The sequence below is a fragment of the Colossoma macropomum genome, unplaced genomic scaffold, assembly GCF_904425465.1.
Source record: "Colossoma macropomum unplaced genomic scaffold, Colossoma_macropomum, whole genome shotgun sequence".
Classification (NCBI taxonomy): Eukaryota; Metazoa; Chordata; class Actinopteri; order Characiformes; family Serrasalmidae; genus Colossoma; species Colossoma macropomum.
In genome coordinates this window covers 29,189,499-29,214,912 of record NW_023494804.1, presented here as the reverse complement: position 1 = coordinate 29,214,912, position 25,414 = coordinate 29,189,499, and the positions used below count along the sequence as shown (strand labels likewise).

Below are 25,414 nucleotides of genomic sequence, written 5' to 3'. Positions count from 1 at the left end.
GGTGGGCGTTGCCCTCCCTGTCCCCACATTACTTAGTGAGATGCTAGCTAGCACAGGCATCTGTTAGCTGGCGGTTAGCGTTCTCCTCCAAATGCGTTCGGCTGTCCAATGTCGTTGCGTTAGCAGCAGTTCGAAAAGATGGTGTTTGCCTTCACCCTCCTAGCGGGGGCTGGTACTGTGTGATTGGTGGAGTCCTAACTAGTGGGTGGAATTGGATACGACTAAACTGGGTAGAAAATTGAAAAAATCACCCCCCTCCAAAAAAAAACAAAACAAAAAAAAACCAGAAATAACAAAATGGAAATATTGCCTTCCGCCCAATGACAGCTGGGATAGGCTCCAGCACCCCACCGCGACCCAGAAGGATAAGCGGTTTAGATGATGTAGGTATGTATGGAAAATGGAAATAAACTTTATGTTTTTATTCGTAGCAAAGACGTGTAGGTTGTATAAATAAATAGATAATAAATAATGCTGTGGTTCCTAAACGCTTCCACTTTTCAACAATACACTCACAGTTGTGGAAAATCTAGAAGGGAAGAAATTTCACAAACTGACTTGTTGCAATAATGTCATCCTATTACAGCACCACGCTCGAACTCAGTGAGCTCTTTAGAGCGACACATACCTCCAAAAATATTGGTACGGTGCTTGATTTTACACGCCTGTGGCAACGGGACTGAATGAAGCACCTGAAGTGAGTGATTAAGAGGTGTGTCCTGATAGTTTTGTCCATATAGTGTGTTTGTGTGTGTGTTACACATACGCCTGTATTTGTCTGAAACATATGACCCATATTTTAACATGGCCTATTTCAAATAAGTTGGCATATGTAACATAGACGTCCTTATGTGACAAAAATTAGTGGGATAGAAAGGAAATCCATATCATAACATGTCACAGAACCCATTTATTGCATATATCAGATTTCTGTATGGGGAGTGATGAGAACCTGTGCTCCTCCGCTCTCATTCAGGGGCTTTTAGGGGTTGATTATGCACCGTACAGGGAACACAATGTTCTGATCTGCAAACACGAGAAAGAAAGGAGTACAAATAAAGGGCACCGTATGCAGAGGAAGTCACGCAAACACCCCGGACCCTGATAAGAGTGTCACCACACCCTGCTGAAAGAGCAGCGGTGGAGCCTGAGGCTTCGACCCAGACCAACCCATCGTGTTGCTGCCATCTGCTGGACAGAAGCGGAGCTGTGTGTTTTCACTGTAAAGAATAGATGAAAAGAATGGATGAAAGTGAGAATTCTGGACAGGTTTGTTTGTTTTTTTTTAAAGGGATTTTACTGCAGTGCAGTCCGGATTAGCAGTAACGCTCTGTTACCTGTTACAGGTAGAGCAGTGAAACTGCTGGGTTAGAGGGGTTTTCTTTTCCGCTGGCTCCGCTCTTCGCCGCTCCTTCCGTGCTGATTCGTTCAGCAGCGAAAAAAACCCTCCTTTGTTTTCCTCCGCGGTGCCGGCCGAGCCGCGCGGAGGGACGCGACGTCACAGCCTCTCCACAGGCGGATTAAAGATGGCGCCCTCTCACGCGCTGAGGTGCTGTCAGCGGGGCTTATCGTGGGTGCCGGTTATCTTCATCAACCTGGTGGTGTGCTGGTCCTACTACGCCTACGTGGTGGAGCTCTGCATCTGTGAGTATGACTCGGTGCCGTGCCGCTTCTCTCAGGGTCGGTTTGAGGACGGCAGCGCTGCCGCGAGCGGCTGGCCGTGACTGCCCGGTGCCGCGGATGAGATCAGAGAAATCTGGACTCATTTGCATGTTTACCCCCACGGGGCGACGCGTACCTGTTCGAGCTCTGCCGGGCCGTTGCCGTGGCGCTGTGAGCTGTCTGTAACGGTTTAACTGCGGCTGTCGGGCTCGAGTGTGACGGACACTTCAGCCGTAAAGCCGCCTGTGAAGCTCCTGACCAGGCGGACTGGAACTTGCTCAGCTGTCAGAGGCGCTCGCGCGCGGACAAAACGGTCCGTAAACACGCGGGTTTCTCTGCGCTCCGCTCCGCTGAGCAACACGAGACATGTTTCCGTAACTGTTTCAACAGGTGTTTTCACAATGTCGGTCAGCGAGGCTGAGCTGGCGAAATCGCCCTGTCTCTCTCTCTGTCTGTCTCTCTCCCTGTCTCTCTCTCTCTCTGGATGTCTCTCTCACTCTCTCACTCTCTCTGTATCTCTCTTACACTGTATGTCTCTCTCTCTCTGTATCTCTCTGTATGTCTCTCTCTCTCTCTCTCTCTCTCTCTCTCCTCTCTCTCTCTATATATATATATATATATGTCTCTCTCTCTGTATCTCTCTCTCTCTGTCTGTGTCTCTGTCTTTCTCTCTCTGTCTGTCCTCTGTCTCTCTCTGTGTCTCTCTCTCTCTGTCAAATCAAATCAAATCAAATATGCTTTATTTGCATGACAGGATATGAGATTTATGTTGCCAAAGCTGTAAATACATGTTAAGTTGAATTTTAATAAGATATAAATTAATGGAAATAAATAATGAAAAAAAAAATCAATTAATTAAGCAAAAGTGCATATGGACAAATAATTTAAACAAAGCTATAAAGTTTGAAATATAAATATGGTAATACATATAAGCATAGAATGAATATGGACATGCCAAAAGTAATAAAATACAATACAATAAAATAAAATAAAATAAAAATAAAATAAAGTACTACCATTACTACTATTAATAATGACAAAAATAAAACAAACAAGGTGTCTGTCTCTGTTTCTCTCTCTCTGTCTGTCTCTCTCTCTCTGTCTCTCTCTGTCCCTCTCTCTCTGTCTCTGTGTCTCTCTGTTTCTGTCTCTCTCTCTGTCCCTCTCTCTCTGTCTCTGTGTCTCTCTGTCTCTGTCTCTCTCTATCTGTCTCTCTCTCTCTGTCTCTCTCAGCTTTGGGGGTAAATGTATAAATAATGTTCTAGTCTTTCCCTCCAGCTTTCTGAGCTCTTTGAAAGGGACACGATCATTCCCTTTGAGTCACACTCACGTTATAAGGGATGTTTGACCGAATTTCCAAAATTTCTGCATAATTCAGCACTTGAGATGTACTCGAAGTCATTCAGAGAGACCACACTCTCAGAAATAAAGGCACTAAACTGTCACTGGGGTGGAACCCTCAAGGCTCCATCTCAGTCCCTTTAGTCAGGGAACATAACTGAACCATAATCCACTGAAATGATATGTTCTAAGCTGTACTGACTCCACACACCCCGTCTCGTCTCCAGGCTTTTATTTTACTGTTCTGTTTAAAACATTCGGTTATGAAAAGGTGCAAATACGAACTTTTCACCTGGAAACACTTATTTAAGGTTCACAATCAGACCTTAAAACCACTGTTGGAGCTTTGAGGGAACATTTACACTGTTTGTACCTTGATGAACGAGAAACGTACCTGAACAGAACCTTTATTTCTGAGAGTGGTTCGGTGTGAAATAGTTTGCTGCAGAGAAACTTTCCAGGTCTTATTTCTTTACAGTAGTGATGATGGGAACTAGGAGTCTCGATGTCTACAGTGCAAATATAACTACTTTATTTACTGTACAAAACATACACTCATTTCTGAGTAATGCTGATGATGGTGAAACAGTGGTAAATGATTAAGAATGGCTACTATTGTGCCTTATTCTTTGGGTACATACCATCCCAGACAGCAAGAACATCACTGTTGTTGGAGGAAAACCTCGTATCTCCAAAATGGTAACTTTAGAGGAGAAGGAGAAAACCTACTTTACTTTCAGTGGAAGTCAATGGAACCAGACTTTTTACCAAGTCATTTTGGGCCGTTTCTTTTGGTCCATTCATCATGAAATTTACAGACAATGTAAAGGGAAACGGCATTTTAAAACTATGTCAAAAACTGAAAAACGTCAAATATGGAGATATGAGGTTTTCTTCCGACAACAGCGATATATTGGTCCACTGGCTTGATAAGGTCAGCACCCTGCTGACTGTTTGCCGCTGCTGGTCCGCCCTCGGGCCACCCAGATTACTGTCCTGCATACATGCTTTAACTAGTTTTAATCTCCTCAAACAGATTTTAAATGCACAGAGACTTTTATTTTGGAAAACTAAGACAAATATTACAAACAACTGAGAGAACAAAATAATGACCAGGCCTGATGTAAAATGATTTTATAGAAAATGTTGCTGGATTAAAATTATTTACTAAACTAATTTACAAAGTGTAACTAAAGAAAGGAAGGAAAAATCAGTAAATTATACTGTAAGTGGAAAATGAGTGATAGTGGAATTTAGTCTATTACTCTGCTTAAACACCGGTGGGCCGCCCGGAAAACTCTGAGCAAAGTGCATGTGGACCACCAGCTTTGCTATCAGCGGGCCGACAGTGACCCACTATCCTCTTGCTATCAGGGATATAACAGTGTCTCAGTCATCGGTCAGTGAATTCATAACCATTTCATGTAGGAACTTTCTGTGAGGGAGCTTTTAGAGGTGGACGTCTGGTTCCTATCACCACCACTGTGAACAGTTCTGACTCGGTAAGTTTCTCTAGAACAGAGCTTTTCTTACCAAACCACGTCCATTGGATTACACCGAAAATCTGAAAAAAAAGGGTGGAATTCCCAAGTTACGCCCTAGGCCCTCTCTTCCTTCCCATAAGACATAAACACTGTTATAAGTGTCCACTTCCTTGTGTCATTCATCCCAATTATGCTGGGCTTAGTGGAACAGAGTGCAGAGCTTTGGCCAGTTTCCTTGAGTCAGTCCTGTAAAGACACACTGAGTTACTGAATAAGCTTACAGTACAGTTTACATGTAGCTCATGCAGATGTCCCCACCTGGCACTCAGTCGTCATCATTTCAGAGGTATTCCCTGCTGGTGGACACAAGGCAGGCTTTCTCCGTGCCAGATGGCAGTGCCAGCCTCCCCGTGGCCTGGCCTTACTGGCCTGACTGGGGAGAGGAGTTGAGAGACAGGCAGACAGCTGCCAGTCTCCACTCAGCAGCTGTGTCTGAATGGTAGAGGATTGTCAGATAATCAATGGAATGCTCTCTAACTCAGTGTCTCTCTCTCTCTTTCTCGCTCTCTCTCCCCTGCAGACACAATCCCTAACGCTGAGGAGCAAGGTAAGAGCGGGAGGGCCGGTACAACACAGCGAGGCTCTTATTGCCTCGCAGTGCTACAAGAGTGCGTTAGTTACGCTGTGGCCATGTTAGGCCTGTCACAGTGGGGCCTGTCACAGTGGGGCCTGTCACAGTGGGGCCTGTCACAGTGGGGGGTTTTAGCTGATTAATAATTGTGATGAACAGTTTAATTGTCTTTTTTGCTCGTTTTATGCGGCTATTAAAGTACGAGCCTCAAGCGTCCGAATTGCCTGATTCGCTGTGTTGCTGCCTAGCAGTCGAGGCTTATTAGCTCCCAACAGAGGACGCAAACAAACGAGTACTCTCCACTGCCCCCTGAAGTTTTTATTAGTAAACATTAAATAAACAAACTTTATGCACCACTGCCTTATAAATGTGTTATTAGCATGAAATTAATAAACCTTATGTGCTGCCATCCTCTAAATGTGTTATTAATAAACATAAATAAACATTATGTTCTGCTGCCTTATAAATGTGTTATTAGCATAAAATAAACAAACCTTATGCACCGCTTCCCTCCAAATGTGTTATTAGCATGAAATAAACAAACAGTATGCACTGCTGCCTTATAAATGTATTATTAACATAAAATAAACAAACATTATCCACCGCTGCCTTATAAATGTGTTATTAGCATAAAAATAAACAAACATTATGCACCGCTTCCTTCCAAATGTGTTATTAGTAAACATAAAATGAACAAACATTATTCAGTGTTGCCTTGTAAATGGGTTATTAGCATAAAATAAACAAACATTATGCACCGCTACCTTATAAATGTGTTATTAGCATAAAATAAACAAACATTATGCACCGCTACCTTATAAATGTGTTATTAGTATAAAAATAAACAAACATTATGCACTGCTACCTTATAAATGTGTTATTAGCATAAAAATAAACAAACACTATGCACCGCTTCCTTCCAAATGTGTTATTAATAAACATAAAATAAACAAACATTATTCAGTGTTGCCTTGTAAATGGGTTATTAGCATAAAATAAACAAATGTTATGCACTGCTGCCTTATAAATGTTATCAGCATGAAATTAACAAACCTTATGCACTGCTGCCCTCTAAATGTGTTATTAATAAACATAAAATAAACAAACATTATGCACTGCTGCCTTATAAATGTGTTATAGCACCAGTCAGAAGTTACAGCTTTCACAGTTTCACTGTAAGACCAATGACACGTCCCAAGAAATGTTTATTGCTCTTTCATTTACACTTATTTGCCTTAAATGGTAGCAATTCCAGTTCACATTGTATTTGTTGTAACATAAACGTATGATTGCAGGTAAACAGCTGTGGAAAATAACTGCGCTCAACTCACATAGCTGCCTTTAGGTGTGTGATAATTGTGACAGGCCTGTTTGTAATGCTGACCTTTTTAAATGGTCTCTGAACCCCGTCCATCACAGCTTAGTTAGACTGGATATTGTATAGAAATCAACGAATCTATGTTCACATTACCAGGCTGAAGTGGCACAAATCTGATTTTTTGCCCTAATGTGACTCAGATCTGATGTTTTCAGAGCTGTGTGGACACAAATCTGATCTTTTCAAATCCGACCTGAGCCACTTTTATATGTGGTCCTAGATCGGATACGTATCTGATTCGTGGTCATGTGACCTTAATGTGATGCTCAGATCGGAATTCATGTGCTTTTTTTTTTCACTGCTCGCTCCATCATTCAGCGTTACCATGGCAGCAGCGCCGAACAGAAGTTAAAGCCTGTAAACGGTGGAAAAGCAGCTCATCTCACCTTTTTCTCCTTCGTCTCGCTCTAATAATGAAGCTGAGAGCTGATCAGAGTTAATTATCTTCTCAGCGAAGCTCGTTCTGCTCGTTAGTTTGTGCTGATGATGAACGTGATTCATTCACGTGACGTTACTGAGTAGGATGAGCTCATGAGGGTCATTTCAGGACGCCGGTTCGTCACATTAACGACAGATTTGAGTCTCTTACCTAAATGAGTGTGAACCATCCTGTCAGAGAGATCGGATCTGAGCAAAAAATCTGATTTGTGCGATGAGGCTTGTAATGTGAACGTAGCTTTAGTGTAAGTGGAAATCAACTGAAAAAATAATGTGTGTCTTTTTCTCTGCAGTTATTTATCTGGTAGTGTTTCACATCTGCTTCATAATGTTTATATGGTCATACTGGAAAACTATTGTTTCCAAACCCAGCAACCCTTCAAAAGAGGTACAGTATTCATTCAACTTTCTTTGTATTATTTCTACATCTTTTGCTTCTTCTTTGTTGTGTATGGTACCAGATCTGTTTTTCCAGAAGATCTGCCTCACAAATTAGACTGTAGAGTTCAGGGGCCGCATTACAGAAACTTCTTATCTTTTTATCTTAACTTACGATCTGACAGGTCAAGATAACCCAGATAGCAGGCAGTTTTGGGCCAATTCTGGCTTTCCTATGTGAGTGTTAGTTGACTACAGGGTAGCTGTTAGGCATGCGGGCCAGACCAGGGCCAGATCTTGGATCTCATACCGTTTTTCCTAGTTGCTACATTTGTGAGACAGTTCTGGGGTAAATATTGTAGACCAACAGTGTAGTTGGGCCAGATTAGGACCACATTTGGGCCACATCCTTTAGTTCTACCCACTTTACAGTGTGTGGGCCAGATCTGGGCCGAGGACAGAGCCGTATTCTGGGCCAGAACAAACCAAGGATGCGGCCCAAAAGTGAGCCTTTTGCTAACTGGGAAGATTCTTCACAAATTCGTATTACAGAAGCAAATCTGACCTTAATTTAAGAATCTTATCTTATCTTACAGCTTCTTATCTTATCTCAAGTTAGGAAATCTTAACTTTCTTGATTGAAGTCGACAATCAACTGTCGTGTCTGTTACCTAGCAACCGAACCTACGCGCACAGCTGAAACGTAAACACATAATCAAGTTAGTCAGTCCGACAGCTAACATTAGCTACTGTTACTGTTATAAAAAAGATCAAACAAAACTAAAGCGCAATAAACTGAAAGTTAAGAATATTGTCTCAGCGCCCCCTGCTGTTTATCAGAGCGTCACCGCTCTACAGTTTCAGTCTCCATTTCCCAAACGCTTTAGCCGAGCGCGCTAACGTTACTCCTCCTAATAAACAGACACACGTTCAGCTCCGTCTCCTCATTATTCACCACCATCACTGTAATATTTCATCATCAACATTAACACATGAAGGTGATCAGAGGGGCGGTGGAGATCGAGTCTGCAGCGTCTGGGGTTTTAAACGCTGTTAATAAAAACACAACTCAAAGCTCCGTTTTCAGTGTAGATAAATGTGGCGTCACTATGCTGGTTATAGTGAGCTGAGCTGCCCATCACTGTATAAAACAATAGAAACAGACGGTTAAACAGAAGTTAAGACTCTGGAGTTTAACTTAAAGTTAAGAAAATATTTAGGATATTTTAGCGACTTAGGATGTTTCTGTAAAACCGTTTTCTTATCTGGAAATAAGAGATTATAGACTTAAGAGCTGTTGTTCTGTAGTTGCTTCTGTCCCAAATTCAGTCTTAACTGAAGTTGCCATGATAAGAAAGCAGATCTCAGACTCAGAGTTTTCTGTAATACGGCCCCTTGTGTCAGTGTTTCAACCCCTTTCCAGTAGTCCTCACATGCCAGAGGGCACGGCCTGCTGGGCGGCTCACTGCCTGGCCTTTAGTTACATTACCACAAACCATAATGACAGACGAGAGAATGACAGCAAGGCGAGCATCAAAGAAGCCTGTAGTTTTGAGGCTTGGTGCATTTTTCCTTTATTTATTTAATATTTGCATGCATGTCATTCGCCTCACTCGTCATGTGTGTGATGTGTGTTTCTGCAAACGCTTTTTAAATGTATTTTTGGCAAGTTAACATCACAGCAGTTCTGTTATTATGAAGTGGAGGCACGCTGTTTATTTAAAATCACAAACTGCAAATGCTAATTCAGCTTAAATGTACACTTGTGCATATACAGATATACAGACTCTTAACTCTGTCCCCCTGTTGGCCTCAGTTCTGTTTGCCGAAAGCAGAGAAGGAGCAGTATGAAAAGGAGGAGAGACCAGAGGCTCAGCAGGAGATCCTCAAGAAAGTGGGCAGGAATTTACCCATATACACCCGTACAGGCTCTGGAGGTCAGCAGTGCACCAGAAATACTAAATAAAACATCAGAGACAATCGACTAAATACTGCTGCAGCGGTTTAGGTCGGCTGGCTATGATGGGTTGCAAAAAGCAGCACAAGTTTATAGAATAGAATAGAATATTTAGATATGGATGTAACTGTGATAATTCTGTGGTGTAGCTGATATTTTTTATGTTCTTATTTTTTGATCCATTTGCTGTTTTTCATAGCTATCCGATACTGTGATCGCTGTCAGCTGATCAAACCGGACAGATGCCATCACTGCTCCACATGTGACCAGTTAGAAAATATCCCTTCATTCAGATCTCAATCAATATGTCCCATCACCTTTAAAAACAACTTCCATTTGATTCTGTGATGTTTCTGTTTCTTTCAGGTGTGTCCTGAAAATGGATCATCATTGCCCCTGGTATGTAGCTTTAAAACAACTCTGTTTAATGTGAATTACTGTAGTGCAGACCACCGACCGTTGCAGTACTGACAGTCTGCAGTATGACGATATGAAAATGAGCGTCTGACTAATCACTCGATGCTCACAGCACATCAGGAAACCGATGTTCTTTGGGAAGTTTATACTAATCAGGCATAACATTATGACCACCTCCTTGTTTCTGTGTTCATTGTCCATTTTATCAGCTCCACTTACTGTATAGGTGCACTTTGTAGTTCTACAGTTACAGACTGTAGTCCATCTGATTCTCTGATACTTTGTTAGCCCCCTTTTGCCCTGTTCTTCAGTGGTCAGGACCCCCATGGACCCTCACAGAGCAGGTACTATTTGGGTGGTGGGATCATTCTCAGCACTGCAGTGACACTGACGTGGTGGTGGTGTGTTAGTGTGTGTTGTGCTGGTCTGAGTGGATCAGACACAGCAGTGCTGCTGGAGTTTTTGACACTACTTAGGCCTAAAACTCCTACTTAGACCTAAAACTCCCATCCCCATGATAAAATCGCACAGCGTTTCGTGGCTTATTGCTTTTGTAAAATGGTCGCCAACATAAAATTTAATAAAATACACATTTTTGATTTAAGTTATTATTAATAATAATTGACATAAGCAAGTATTTTGCCTAGAAATGTAGTTCCTTTAGCGTGTGGTATCGTTGCCATTGTGTCGCTGTATATTGTCGTCATTTCATGAACATTTTAACTTTTTGTCGTATAACACTGAACATTTGCTGTGACTTCTGACTGAAACACGGACATTTGAAACGCGTAATCAATTCGTGACATCTTTTAGACTTTTATGCTGCCGTTTTACAGTTTTAAAAATATCTGATATTAAATATGCAACACAATTTGTAATTAAAAATAAAGCCAGTCTTGCTGTGTATCAGAGTTTTAGCACTCAGCCTGAATCCAAGAGGACAGAAAATCAGTAAAAAACATGTCCGTCTTATTCTAATTGTACTCATAATAACCAACAGAATGAATCACCATCAAAATTATTGCACTTTCAGCTCACAGACACTCCAGACTGACAACTTCTGAAGAGATAACTACAACTGCACTTGTTTTCAAGATCTCTACAATTAAAAAATACAAAATTCAGCAGGCGCTGGGTAAATTTTAGATCAGAAATGACCCAAATTCATAAAGATATCATATTTCTGTCAGCATTTACATATCAAATAATGGCATATCTGAGCAGCCCAGGGTCTCCTGAAAATAACATATGGCCTGTGTGACTGTCACATGTAAATACTTTATGATTGTAATCAACCCAAAATACCAAAAAAAGATTTTAGGTTACTAAGGGTTAGCATTTTTGCTATCTTTAAAACTGTTAGCTAGCTGACCAGCCTGGTTCTAGTTAAGAACATAAGCTGCCAGCCCCTCAGTTTAAACAGAACCGGGTTCTTACTTCATCAGTGCACTCGGTGCTCCATGCGAGCAGCATTAGAGTCAAAGATTATTCATTAACAGCAGAAGGGTTTTTCATGCTGTGGCGCAGTGAAACACGGTTCAGTTGCTGTGATGCGTCATAGATGTGCGTATTATCATGGATTTTACAACAGCTTCAAACGCGGCTCAGCCAATCAGATTTTAGGACCGGAACTATGTGTTTTAGAATGTGTAATATGGCATCTTCTCAGTACATGTAGCCCAACTAGAGTACTGAACTAGTGTCTTAGTCCCTTCTCTAACCGCGCCCTCTTTATTGGTCATGTGACTATATTTGTAACTCATTTGAGTTACTGAAACACTGCGAGTTGATTTTCTTCCCTATGTTTTTCAGCTTTGATGTAACGAGTTTGTTGGTAAATGTATTCTGTCTCGTTTAACCACTGGCAGGAGTGAGGTGTGAAACAGGACAGCTGGGTGGGGTTGTGATGAGGGAGGAGTTGTCAGTTTCAGCTGGTGGTATATTTGTGTGTATGACATGCAGAAAAGCAGTTTATGAGTTCGTACCTCTGCCATTGTTTTTCTCACTCTCTCTCTCTCTCTCTCACTCTCTCACTCTCTCACTCTCTCTCTCACTCTCTCTCTCTCTCTCTCTCAGGGTCAATAACTGCGTTGGCTTCTCAAACTACAAGTTCTTTGTGCTGTTCCTGGCCTACTCCATGCTGTACTGTGTTTTTATTGCAGCCACTGTCTTGCAGTATTTCATCAAATTCTGGACAGTGAGTACACACACACACACACACACACACACACACACTCACACACACACTCTCTCTAATGCTAATGAACAAACGTATACACTAGAGATGGCTAATATGACAATATTTTATTGTTAACATAAATGTTGTTATCGTGATAAACAGTGTGCTTTTCTGAGCATATCATAGATATAGAACAGTGACCAACTGCATTTTTCATTAAAAACAGAGCATAATTAATACATTATTGATGACAGGTTTTAAACACAGCACTACTGGTGCATCATATCTGTGTTAAAATATTGTGATATGTATCGCAGTATGATATTTTTGTCATATCGCCTTTCCCTAACATACAGAACCATTCAACAATGATACAGAACCAGTATGACTGCATGTTGTGTATTATACACATTAGTTGTCCGATGATGCAGTCTGAGAGGTTCAGCCCATGTAGTTTGTGATGATAGCACTTTTTTTAACAATCAACCAATCAACCTTTATTTAAACTTGGAATACATTAAAGGGAGACCCTCATTTACAATGTAGCCGAGCCAATTCAAAGATCAGGGATTGAGAAGTTGGGTAGTAAAAAGAAATCAAATGTTATTATAAAGTAATAAAAAATCTTAATAGTAAAATTTTAATAATAAGGAGGTACCAATAAACCATTAAATCAGCAAACCATTAAAATTATAATATAGTAATTTAACAAGCAACAGATTAGATAAGGATAAAAGAAATAAAAACCTAAATTAATGAAATTAAAAGAAATAAAATGTCAGACAATAAATTGGCAATAATAATATAAATAAATAAAATAAAATAAATAAGAAGAATACTAATAAAAGGAATAAAAGAATAATAAAAAGTAAATCCATAGCTAAAACATACAAAAAATCATATTTAAGTTAAGTAAAATCAAATAAAACAGTGAGATGAAGCAGCCAGGCTGACTGCTGGTGGTCAGAGACTAAAAGTTTAAAATGTTCATGTGACGCCAGAGAGAGAGAACGGTGTCATTCTGCTGAGCACCGGGTGCTGAGTGATGACAAGCTCACGCTAACCCAGCTTAAGCTGAACGGTTACCATGTTGTACCTCAGCACATACAAAGAACTCGAAAATTAGACCATTCCTATAGGATAATAATTAACCTGCAGCCTGTTTGGTCAGATTCTGTAGCAGAGTGTGACAGCAGCGCTTCGGCTGACAGCTGTGACCAAACAAACTGGAATCAGCCAGAAACGAACAGAATACAGAGCAGCTAATAAGACTGGCAGTGAAATGCATCACAGACAGGGTGGAACAGAATAACATTCAGGTTAATCTGGTAAATACTGGGGAAGCTGAACTTGTTATTGCAGCAGTTTAGTGGCTCTACCTGCTCAGCCAAAGCCAAACAATATTAGAGCACATTTAACACAAAATCAGGGCTTCTTTGCTTTATTTTTTCCTCATTTTGCAGAAGCCTTGTTTAAACCACAGTAATATCGATATCACAGGTCGTGTTTAATATCACAGCTGTGATTATCTGCAGTACTTGCCTTCAGCTTGTGTCTGCGACCAAATCACAGCCGTCACGACAACATGTTCCCTCTCTACTGCTTTCACTGTGGTCGTCTTGTGGAAGTTTGTGTGATTCCGATTTATTAGTAGGACGTTTAAAAATAGTAATAAGAAAAAAATGACATGCGTCTTTAATGATAAACAGACCTGTAGTTTCTAAAATGTCTGCATGAAGTTATAATGGTATAAGGCCTAATCCTGTAAATCAGTAATTGCAGTATATGTATCCTTTATAATATCTATAAATAAAGTAATAAAAATCATAATAGTAAAATGTAATAATAGGGAGGTACCAATAAACCTTTAAATCAATAAACCATTAAAATTACTGAACAAGAAACAGATCAGATGAGGATAAATAAACCATAATTTAATGAAATAAACAGAAGATTTTGAGAGTCTGACATCTGAAAGCACCTTTTGTTTTGAGTTTTTGAGTCTTAAACTGTATTAATATGATTCCAAACTCTTGACCGGTACTGTACGAGCATATTAGGCCTTAACTTCAGTTCCAAGTGAACCGTTTGACTGAACCCTCGGGTTTGAAGCGCAGCTCCAAAAGTCAGACCTTGTTGAACGTCTGTAGAAGCATTGTTCCTGACCCATATGTGAAAAAGCTTAAAACAAACAAAGACCATTGTTGTCTTTGCACTGTGGATGTGTGTTTGTGCAGATGCATGTGCGAGTGTGTGTGTGTGTGAGAGAGAGAGAGAGAGAGAGAGACCTCTAGTGTCTGTATCTAACATTCTGTCCATGTCTCTAACGTTCTGCCTAAAGCTTTGCCGAAGACGATCTATAGAGCATTGTCCCGAGGTAAAGACCATGTGCTTGCTTTGCTCCTGTGACTGAGCTCCTCCTGTAACGTGTGTGATCTGTGCTGTGTGTGATTACGGTCTCCATTTCCTCGAAGGAAAGACGTCAGAGCTGCTGCTAGTCTTTTACATGCCTACAGGCTAATTAGTCTTATTTATAGGCATTGTTTGCTTAACATTTTGCTGCATGACTCACGCTGTCGGATCTGTGTTTAGAAAGCAGTAGAAAGCATTAAGTAAGGTAACAGCAGCTTAGAAGAAACACATGCAGTCCTAGATAAATGCATGGTAATGCTTCTGTGATATGGTTAAACTGTGGTTTGCACATGTCAGAAGTTGTTTCCGTTGAAGTGCATATGATGCTGATTTCTCTTTAAATAGCTTCATGACTTCCTGTGGTTGACTGTTTTTTATGAGGCTCTTATCAGATCGTAAAAGCATTTAGTTACCAGCTGTAGCAAAATCAGTGCCATTTTCGGTTCAGTTCATATCAGATTTTAGAGTAGCTGATTTTGCCCCTCACCTTTTTTTTTCCTTTGCTTTAAAGTCGTGTTTAAAACTGTCCTCCTTTTCTCCCGATTCCCGAACAGAATCAGCTGCCGGACAATCATGCTAAGTTCCATGTGCTGTTCCTTTTCTTCGTGGCGGCCATGTTCTTCATCAGCATCATGTCCCTGTTCAGCTACCACATTTGGCTTGTTGCCAAGAACAGGACTACTATAGGTAACCCACCTCAACAGACTCTGTAGCTAAAGTAGGAATCACACTGATATTTCACCAACATTTATTTTATTATAACATAATTTAACGGTTAAGATGTAAACACAGTCATTCAGAGTGGTTTGGTGTGAAAGGCTCTGTTTTGGAGAAGCTTATTGGCTCAGAATTCATCATAACAGCGGTGATGGGAACCAATCCGAAGAGTTTAATGACTCTGAAAGCTACGTCACAGAGAGATGTTACACTAAATGGTTACCGATATGCTGCCTGATGTCTGCGACGTTGTTCGTCTGTAATCTGAAGGTTTTGGGCCTAAAACGTATTTTTAAAAATCCATTCATGGTGGATGCCGGAAAAACAGCCCCCTGAGTTACCTGTTTTATCAATGAGTGTGTATACATGCACTCAATAATCCGATCATAATCAGATTTCTGCAGTTATCCGATTATTCAAATGGTCATGTAAACACCATATTCTGAAAAGAGGCTGGATTTTAGCTCAGTAATCAGATTTCTCAGTGCTGTAAACTCTTACTCTGATTTCTGTCGGATTTCTCAGTCTGCGCGAGATCAGACGGTGGATGTCGTGAGACGCAGCAAAACACCAGTGCTGAAACCAAACACGAAGGATTTAAATATTCTTCATCTTCTAGATGATGTGTTTTCACATTTTCAGCTAAAGTGGTTCGATATTTAAAAAAAGCTGCAGTATGAAGTTTGAGCTTTACGTTACGTTTGTCGCGTCTTCTTCTGTGAGTTTATTGGCTGATTACAAAGCAGATATCTGATTACTGTCTGACTCATGCAGACAAAGAGTTTCCCCATTATCTGATTATTCAAGTGCATGTAAAAGTGTTGATCGGATTTCTGACAAAATCTGATTTTCTGCAGTTATCGGATTATTGAGTGCATGTAAACACACTCAGTACTTTCCCACTAGCCTATAAAACACTCATGTAGGTTGTACATGTAGGACGTACTGGATAGTAAAAAAGGGTTATATTTGCATTGTGGGTATCGCGACCCCTTGTTCCAATCACCTTGATTCTAAATCAGACGTGTCAAGTTTCTCTGCAGTGCATCGTTGCGCGTTAAACGGCTCTGAATGGCTTTGCATCTCAGCAACTGAATCATACAGAAAATTAAAAAATAACTGGAGTTACCTTTTAACAGACAACCCAGTATTTTCTTAAATTAAGTTGTAAAATTGATCAAACCATAAGTGAGTTTTGTACTAAATTTAGTTATTGGACATGAATGTGTTACTGATAGTTCAGTGCCCTTTTATTGAACCTCCCTACTTCAGTGACCAACAAGCCTTTCTGATAAGACTGTTGTTAAGGTTAACAGGGCAGAGCAGAAACACTTGCAGGTACATAATAAACTTTTTTGGATCACATCTAATAGAGGACACAGTAAAACACAGCCACAGTCTGCACAGACGGCTAAAGTGGTTTCTGACAATGGACAGTGCGACTGCTGTGGGTTTTTGTAATACCTGTGAGAGAAAAGGTGTTTAAAGTGGAATTCAAGCAACAGTCAGTGATGTTTATCTCCCCCTGACAGAGGCGTTCAGAGCGCCGGTGTTCAGAAACGGCCCTGATAAAAACGGCTTCACTCTGGGCTTCCGCAAGAATCTCACCCAGGTTTTTGGAGACCAAAAGAAATACTGGTTTCTGCCTATTTATTCCAGGTAAAACCATATTTCAAATGTCATTTATGTTGCAGCGTTTTATCACTCACTCATGTAGGAAATGCTGTTACAGTTCTTATCAAGAACATGTGCTACAAAAAAAGCCTGACTGAAGTACGACTGCCTCCGAGTTAGGAATTAAGAATCTCTTCGCATTTATCCTCCCTTAGTATTTCATTTAATGAAACCTATGAAACGAATTCAGTTCTGAAATCTACACCGATCAGGCATAACATTCTGACCACCTCCTTGTTTCTACGCTCATTGTCCATTTTATCAGCTCCACTTACTATATAGGTGCACTTTGTAGTTCTACAGTTACAGACTGTAGTCCATCTGTTTCTCTACTATTCTCAGTCCAGCAGTGACACTGAGGTGTTTAAAAACTCCAGCAGCACTGCTGTGTCTGATCCACTCAGACCAGCACAACACACACTAACACACCACCACCACGTCAGTGTTACTGCAGTGCTGAGAATGACCAACCACCCAAATAGTACCTGCTCTGTGAGGGTCCATGGGGGTCCTGACCACTGAAGAACAGGGTAAAAGGGGGCTAACAAAGTATCAGAGAAACAGATGGACTACAGTCTGTAACTGTAGAACTACAAAGTGCACCTATATAGTAAGTGGAGCTGATAAAATGGACAATGAGTGTAGAAACAAGGAGGTGGTCAGAATGTTTTGCCTGATCAGTGTACATTTTATCCACAGTAGAACTTCAGCATGGCAGTAAACTCTAAAACGAAGGGAAGATGTCAGTGTGCTAGATAAGTGAAGGAGTCCTGTTCCCCTATCAGTGTTTGATGAGAGCACTCCTTTACTTTGTGAAGAATGATTTGATGGGATGTCAAAATCCTCTTATCACAGTCATTAACAAAGTGCTTTAATGTGAATGGCTGGCCAGGATGGGTCGAGTAACCACTGTCTGTTTTTTTTCTTCGTGAAGTTTGGGAGATGGTTATACATTCCCTACTCGATTAGTCAACACTGATTCTGAACAGGGCATTGTGGACCACCAGAGCAACTCCAAATGGTAATCCCCTCATTATCTCCTTATTAATTAGTTATTTTTTTACCCTCTGTATCGTACAACTAATTATAAGGATTCATTTACCATGTTGTACATGATGTATATCGCTGCTGTCAGAACAAAACCTCTCATCTCCATTTTTGTTGTTTTTCAGTTTTTGACATAATTTGAAAATGCCTGTTCTCCTTTACATTGTGTGTAAATTTCATGATGAATGGACCAAAAGAAACGACCCAAAATGACTTAGAAAAAAGTCTGGTTTCATTGACTTACATTAAAAGTAAAGTAGGTTTTTTCCTTGTCCTGTAAAGTTACCAACAGCGATATACCTATAGCCTGGTCTTATAGTAGTTTGATATTTGATTTTTATGTATTGTTGCTGTAATACTAACTTTTCAAACACCAGATGCCTTTTATACTGTGTGAACATTTCATGAACGGACCAGTAGAAATGGTCCAAAATGACACAAGATTAAAATCTTCTATGTTAAAGAAGTTTCTTTCCCTGCTCTTTTCATATAAAGCTGTCATTTTTGTACCATTTTTTATGACAGCAACAGTACATCCATATATGGAATAAACTCAAATATCGCTGTTGTCGGGAGAAAACCTCGTATCTCCAAAATGGTAACTTTTTACAGGAGAAGTTTTACTTTTAATGTAAGTCAATGGAACCAGAATTTTTTCAGTCATTTTGAGCCGTTTCTTTTGACAACAGGCTTTTTCAAATTGTGTTAAAAACTGAAAAACGGCAAAAATGGAGATACGAGGTTTTCTTCAGACAGCAGTGATATGCTGGTAAAGTATTACCATCCGCTGATTAGAAGGCTCCTGTTGCTGACTAAGTGTGTAATTTACAGTGCTGTCGATGGCCAAACGAACAGCCGGCCACTGAGTGACTCACAGAATCATCTCCTAAGCAACGATGTGCACTCAGACGAACAGAAGGACTGCAGTGTTGGAAAGACTGGTAGGACTGAAGGCTCCTTTTTCACCGTCAGACATAAAATATACTTACAGTTCAGAAGATCAGAATGTGGACTGCACCATAAAATCTAGCGAAGGCGCTTGTGTAAACCTTTCAGTTCCAAAGGTCTTCACTGTGACAATCGCCTGACTGCATTTACTTTTACATGCCACCTTTCATCTAACATCTCACGTTTATGTCACAACAGACAGTGTGAATTGAGTGTGTTTTGTTGGGATGAGGCAAATACTCGTAAATAAAATGAACACATTTATTGAGACGTTATGAGTCTTATGAAAAGTTCTAAAGTCTACAGGGTGATTCAAAAAGATTCATCCGATTTCCAAAATGATTTATTTCACTGATAAATCATTACAGATCAGTGCAGTGAACTGTAAATGGTTTAAATGAGCATAAAGTTTATGTAATTGTAGAAGGTCTCAGTCTGAACCTCCTCTAGCTGTACAGACAACATCAACACCATAGTCAAACTCACCCCATACTGGATTGAGCATGTCGGGTGTCGTTGCACTCACGGCTCTTTCAGTGCGATTTCGGAGATCATCCAGTGTTGTGGAACCAACGCCGAACGCTCTGAGCTGTTGGAGCTTCACTACCCACGAAAAGCACACTGCACAGTTATGACGGATTCACTCTTATTGAAGTGGAGAACGCAGAACGCTTTCTGCTCAGGGGTCTCATCTCCTCTCAGACTGAAGGGAGCCATCTTCCACTGACAGCCAGAAACTCTATGACCCCCTCTTTCAATTGGATTGTGATTGGTTCCTCAGAGCCTCATGGGTGTAAAAATATGGCGCTTTGAAATCGGATGAATCTTTTTGAATCTCCCTGTATTCTTACAGTGTAGAACATCAAAATGTAGATTACACCATAAAATCTAAGACTCTTGTGTAAACCCTTTTGTTCCAAAGGGGGTTACTGTGATAATCGCCTGACTGCATTATTTTCTGTAGATGCCACTTTTTCAGTCTAACATCTCATGTTTATGTCACAACAAACAGTGTGAATTGAATGTGTTTGGTCAGGTTGAGGCAAATAATTAAAAAAAACCCAAGAATTTATCGAGACGTATGAGTCTTATGAAAAGCCCTAAATCCTGACTATAACATGATTAGAGACTGATGGTGAGTAATGTTTGTTTATTTGAGATTGAGCTCTTTTGTCAATCAACAAAAAAGAGACATTGTTAATCACAATAATTAGTATGGAGGTTAACTGTCGGCTAGATTGTCAGCACTATGAGCAGCGTAACTGACCACTTTCTGAAGTTCTGATACACAAACCTAAAAGCTAACAGATGTGCTGGACCTTTCGTAGCTGTGTGTAACAGTGATTGTTTCCTGTGCCACAGATAACGGCCTGACGGTCATAGTGACCGTGGAGAGCGAGTCCTAACCAGGTAAGGAGGCACAGATGGGATTTCATGCTACCGGTGTTGCCGGCGCCATTGGTTAAACCTTGTATTAGGCGTGTACAGCTTATGCTGATTCTCGGTGTTTCTTTTTCCCTGAGCTCTAAAGCCACAAAACCTAACCTTTCAGTTCTGATTTCAATCTCTGTTTACGCCTTTCGGGAAACACTCAAAAGCTAGTCTAGACGTGGATGTAATCAGGTTAAAACAGGCTCAGATTTGATGTGAGCTTTAAAAACTGTGCCTGCATGGCTGGAGTCCAGATCCCATCTACGCATTATTATTTTTCTGTTTACAGCGGTGATGGTATGTCTAAATATTTGAATCCTTGCTTTCTCCCACAGGGCCTCGGGGCTACAGAGTGATTGTATCAAGCCAGTCTGGTCGTTTGGGAGCTGTGCACTCATCTTTTAACTTGAGAGACCAGGGAGCCATCAGAGATGCCTTAAACCTAGCAGCTCCCTCTCATCTCCATGGAAACTGGTAACCAATGAACACACATGCGTCCTCATGCAGCATCCATGTCAGTATGGACTTTCCTCATCACTCAGCACCGTCTCTACTGTACTAACGGGACCTGCTTTCCATTTGATTCGTGTAAAAAACGAAGCAAATTCTCCAGTTTTAGTCTCTGTTCCTCTTATTTGGACGGACTGTGAAAGTCTTACGCTTAACTGAGCTGTTTTCAAGCAAAATGTGGAAACTATGGTTATGATACAGCGGTGGTACTTTCACCAGTGCTAGTTTGTTTTTTTTTCTTTCTTTTTTTTGATGGGAAAGTTATGGAACTGGACTAACGGTGAGATGTAATGCTTTTTAATTAGTTGTTTTAAATTGATTATCATTATTATTATTATTACTATTATTATTTAGAAAGTATGCCATTTACAGTGTCTGGGTAGCCTGGCGCTCAGCCTAGTTGCAGTAATTAGTAATAAAACACTACACAGTCTTATCAGGGCACAGAACGACTTAACCTTCCAGCCTGTCCTGAACAGGATATATTAGCTGTGTTAAGGGCCGCTGTTCTTCAGCCTAATCTTTATCTGCTGCATCTGTAACACACAGCCGATTTCCCCAGACAGCAACTTCCCTTTAGTTAGAAAAGAACAGGAAACACATTCAACAGAAAAACATTAATACAGGGTTCCTGCTGACTGTTACAAATAAATACAGTCTTAAAATAGATTTTATAAATTAAAGTTTATAAAACATGAATTTTTTTTTCTATTAGATAATTAAAATTCTAAGATAATCCCTGAAGCCCAGGGTGAAAAGTCATTGTGTATATTAAATTACATTCAAAAATATCCCGCTGATGGTGGTCCTGTGGTCAGAAACTGAAGAGCCAGAACTACAAGGATCAAGCAATTTCAAAGTGTATATCCATGTTTGATTTTCAACAAATCTGTTTGAGTAATTAGACTCTCATAGATGCCATATTTGAGTTTACATGAATTGTTATGTGGTGGAAATTATTTCTTCTTTGCTGGAGTCTTAAAAGCACCATTGGCTTCTTTTATACGTGTTTTTTACAGGTTTTCTGTTTATTTACCACAAGGCGATAATTTTTCATGGAAATCGTCTGTTTGTTGCTCATACAGGACAGAGATGTTGGGCTGAAAAACACTGATGTGTCGCTTTAAAGAGAATGTTTCTCATCAGCTCTCTGAAATGTTGAGTCTATAGAATGAGCTCCAGTACTTGATACCTGCAGAAATGCAACAGCAGGTAAAAGTTCTGTATGTAAACAGTGTCACGATTTGAAGTGGCAGATTTGAGAAGTGATGCTTTCAACGTTTTCCAAGTTCACTGAACAGGACAAGCATTTCAACCTCACCCTTCTGAGACCTCACTGCTGTTCTGTGACGTGAACGAACCGCCTCAGAATCGCTTCCGCTTAGATCAAGGCCTGCATTCTGGAAGCTCTTCAGGAGCGCCGATTCTGGATGAGCTGGTGAGTCTAATCCTAGATCAGCACGTTTAGTCTTGCCTAGATAAGCAGAGATGCTTATGTAGGCAGGCTTTTTCGGCCAGTCTACACCCATCAGGCGTAACATTCTGACCACCTCCTTGTTTCTACGCTCATTGACCATTTTATCAGCTCCACTTACTATATAGGTGCACTTTGTAGTTCTACAGTTACAGACTGTAGTCCATCTGTTTCTCTGATACTTTGTTAGCCCCCTTTTACCCTGTTCTTCAGTGGTCAGGACCCCCATGGACCCTCACAGAGCAGGTACTATTTGGGTGGTGGGTCATTCTCAGCACTGCAGTAACACTGACGTGGTGGTGGTGTGTTAGTGTGTGTTGTGCTGGTGTGAGTGGATCAGACACAGCAGTGCTGCTGGAGTTTTTAAACACCTCAGTGTCACTGCTGGACTGAGAATAGTCCACCAACCAAATATGTCCAGCCAACAGCGTCCTGTGGGCAGCGTCCTGTGACCACTGATGAAGGACTAGAGGATGACCAACACAAACTGTGCAGCAGCAGATGAGCTGTCGTCTCTGACTTTACATCTACAAGGTGGACTGACAAGGTAGGAGTATCTAATAGAGTGGACAGTGAGTGGACAGTGTTTAAAAACTCCAACAACACTGCTGTGTCTGATCTACTCGTACCAGCACAACACACACCAACACACCACCACCACATCAGTGTTACTGCAGTGCTGAGAATGATCCACCACCCAAATAGTACCTGCTCTGTGAGGGTCCATGGGGGTCCTGACCACTGAAGAACAGGGTAAAAGGGGGCTAACAAAGTATCAGAGAAACAGATGGACTACAGTCTGTAACTGTAGAACTACAAAGTGCACCTATATAGTAAGTGGAGCTGATAAAATGGACAATGAGCAGAGAAACAAGGAGGTGGTCAGAATGTTGCGCCTGATTGATGTACTTACAGCATTCATCAGAAGATGAAACCCAAACACTAATTCCTGATCAGCGCTTCGAACAGCGTGTTTAAGAATGCAGCCCTTGGACGTCGTAAAATGAGCTGCGTGCCTTCAGTTTTAGGATTCTGCGTAGCAGGTTGGATGTAAGCTTAGGACTTCAGGTCAGTGAAGAAGAACTCAGGCAAAAGAGTATTTAGAAAGTTTAAAAGAACTTTTTTGTATTTCACATTTTCTAACCATCCTTACTTAGAAGACTAAAACAAAGTTTTAGGATTTTAATCCAAAGTCTCATGTGGTTCATTGTTTATCCACAAATCATGCGCTCTGCAAGTTCCTCATTTTTAGGTTTGCGATAGGAGACGCTCTACGTTTGGTAATCATGAATATTTTGTTTTTTGTTTTTTTTTTTGGTAAAGGGAAGGAAAGTTCTGTTTACATCTAGTTTTCTGTTCTATGTATCTGACCTCATGTGACCAGTGCAGGGAAATATGATTCATGTTTTATGATGTTGCTGGTCATATCACGTGGTCACTTTACGCAAACCTTCTGACGCTTCTGCACAAACGTAACCTTTATATTCTTAAAAGACAAGTGCAGTGACACAGGATGAAATTACCTACATCCTTCGTTTATGGAAAATGGAGTATAACATGGCATGTAAACAGTTTTAGTTTTATAACTCTTTGTCTTTTATCTTATTCTCCACACTAAGTTATGCAAAAACAGTGTTGGATCACTGTAGTTAGAGCACCGTCTCAGTGTCCACCCAAAAACCGCACCTTTAGCACACAGTAATCTGCAGAAAGAGGCATAATTTACAGCCGTAGCACCATTTAAATACCAAATACTGCTGTGGAGTAAAGGCTGACTGTCTGAGCAGCTCCGGACCGCCTGGTTCGAACCCTCTTTAAACGAGCTCCTGCATTTCGTGAAGCTCGAGTATTAACCATGTTTTTGGACGTGTTTTGTGTGGTCAAGCGGCCGAGTTCAGGACTGTAATCTACACCAAAAACAAACTCTTTTTAGAACAATGGATCTCACTAATTACTGATAAGCTCTTAACTTTTCAAATGTTATTCGAATCAAATACCAAACATTTATCAAGGACCATTTTGCTGTTTAGTATTAAGCATTAGTGTTTTATACTTTAAAAAAACATTTATTTATGTTTGCAATGTATAATATTTCTGTTTTGTACTTACCTGCAGGCCAGTTTGGGTTTATGATGTAATATTTAAAGCGATGTTTCAGAAGTCTAAACAGTTTGCACAGATTATTTTTTTCTAATGTCTAATTAATGTTTGTATTTTGTAGATTACACAGAAAATTTCCAGTACATGTGTAATTTTGGAGAGTTAATAATAAACCTTGCTTTTTTTGGTGCTCTGAATTGTTGTGTCTTTGGTGTTTGTCACACACGTGGCCAAATTACAGCACCGTTCTTCTGCAGGTTCAAAGGGAAATTCCACCCATTTTTCAGAAATTCTGCATAATTAATTTGTTGATGTAAGCAAATGCAGTGGTTAGGATATGAAATAGTTAATTGTAGAAAAACTTACATAAAAATAATAAACAAATGAAGTATCCTGCTGTAAAACAATTCATGTTCAAATGTGATTTTGGTCAGTTTGAACAACTGAAGTGGCTCAAGCTCATACGCACTCCATCAGTTTATATATGCTCACTGCTGTGCATCCTTACAGACGCAGCATGATGCACTGAGTGTTTACATGCACTCAATAATCCATAATAATACATGACTGAAGTGACCTTGAGTAAGACACCTAACCCCCAGCTGCTCCCTGGGCGCTGTGGATAGGGCTGCCCACTGCTCCGGGCAAGTGTGCTCACTGCCCCCTAGTGTGTTCACTAGTGTGTATGTGGTGTTTCACTGCACGGATGGGTTAAACGCAGAGGTGAAATTTCCCCATTGTGGGATTAATAAGTGTCACAATCTTAATGACAGGATTTTTCAGTTATCCGATTATCAAATGGTCACGTAAACATCATACTCCAATCTAGAAATCCGATTAAGAAATCCGATCAAGAGGCTGGATTTTAGCTCAGTCTGCTCATGTGTGAAAACAGTCACAGGTACCGGAAATGAGCGAGCAGCGTCGCCGCGAGATGCAGTTACTGGATTATTAAATGCATGTAAACACACTCAGTGAGTACATCAGTGAACATCACAGAGCACAGGTCCGAATTCTGCGAGAATGTCCACAGGACCAGAGATCTGGACCGGGCAACATCCCTCTCTACACATCACGTTTAAAGTATGATTACCTCTTTCAGCAGATGGAGGAAGTTCTTCCAGTGCTGGTGCCTCCCTGTATTTAGAGCTGTAGAGGCTCCTGATACCGAGTGTCCTTTTCTCTAGTTCAGTATTAAACACACCATGTCCAAAGGTATGTGGACACCTGCTCATC

General features: G+C 40.6%; 1 protein-coding gene across 2 annotated transcripts; it reads left to right on the top strand.

Annotated features, from left to right (window-relative positions):
* Positions 1 to 1,520: 1,520 nt before the first annotated feature.
* zdhhc20a (zinc finger DHHC-type palmitoyltransferase 20a) lies at positions 1,521 to 20,670 on the top strand. Of its 2 annotated transcripts, XM_036595475.1 has the most exons (14): positions 1,521 to 1,644; positions 5,068 to 5,094; positions 7,228 to 7,322; positions 9,129 to 9,249; positions 9,469 to 9,538; positions 9,636 to 9,668; positions 11,763 to 11,883; positions 14,207 to 14,242; positions 14,832 to 14,964; positions 16,527 to 16,653; positions 17,603 to 17,689; positions 18,547 to 18,656; positions 20,026 to 20,073; positions 20,430 to 20,670. In XM_036595475.1, exons 1-13 carry the CDS (start codon positions 1,527 to 1,529, stop codon positions 20,067 to 20,069), a joined length of 1,122 nt encoding a protein of 373 aa, XP_036451368.1. In that variant the 5' UTR covers positions 1,521 to 1,526; the 3' UTR covers positions 20,070 to 20,073; positions 20,430 to 20,670. The 2 variants fall into 2 exon arrangements, with proteins under 2 accessions (XP_036451368.1, XP_036451369.1); XM_036595476.1 differs by lacking the exon at positions 14,207 to 14,242.
* Positions 20,671 to 25,414: the final 4,744 nt, after the last annotated feature.

What these genes read in the sequence shown, in the direction of transcription:
- zdhhc20a (XM_036595475.1), top strand. Translation starts at nt 1,527, where the DNA reads ATGGCGCCCTCTCACGCGCTGAGGTGCTGTCAGCGGGGCTTATCGTGG. An exon ending in CGTGGTGGAGCTCTGCATCT is followed by an intron (nt 1,645 to 5,067) that starts GTGAGTATGACT and finishes TCTCCCCTGCAG; the next exon opens with ACACAATCCCTAACGCTGAG. An exon ending in CACCCGTACAGGCTCTGGAG is followed by an intron (nt 9,250 to 9,468) that starts GTCAGCAGTGCA and finishes TGTTTTTCATAG; the next exon opens with CTATCCGATACTGTGATCGC.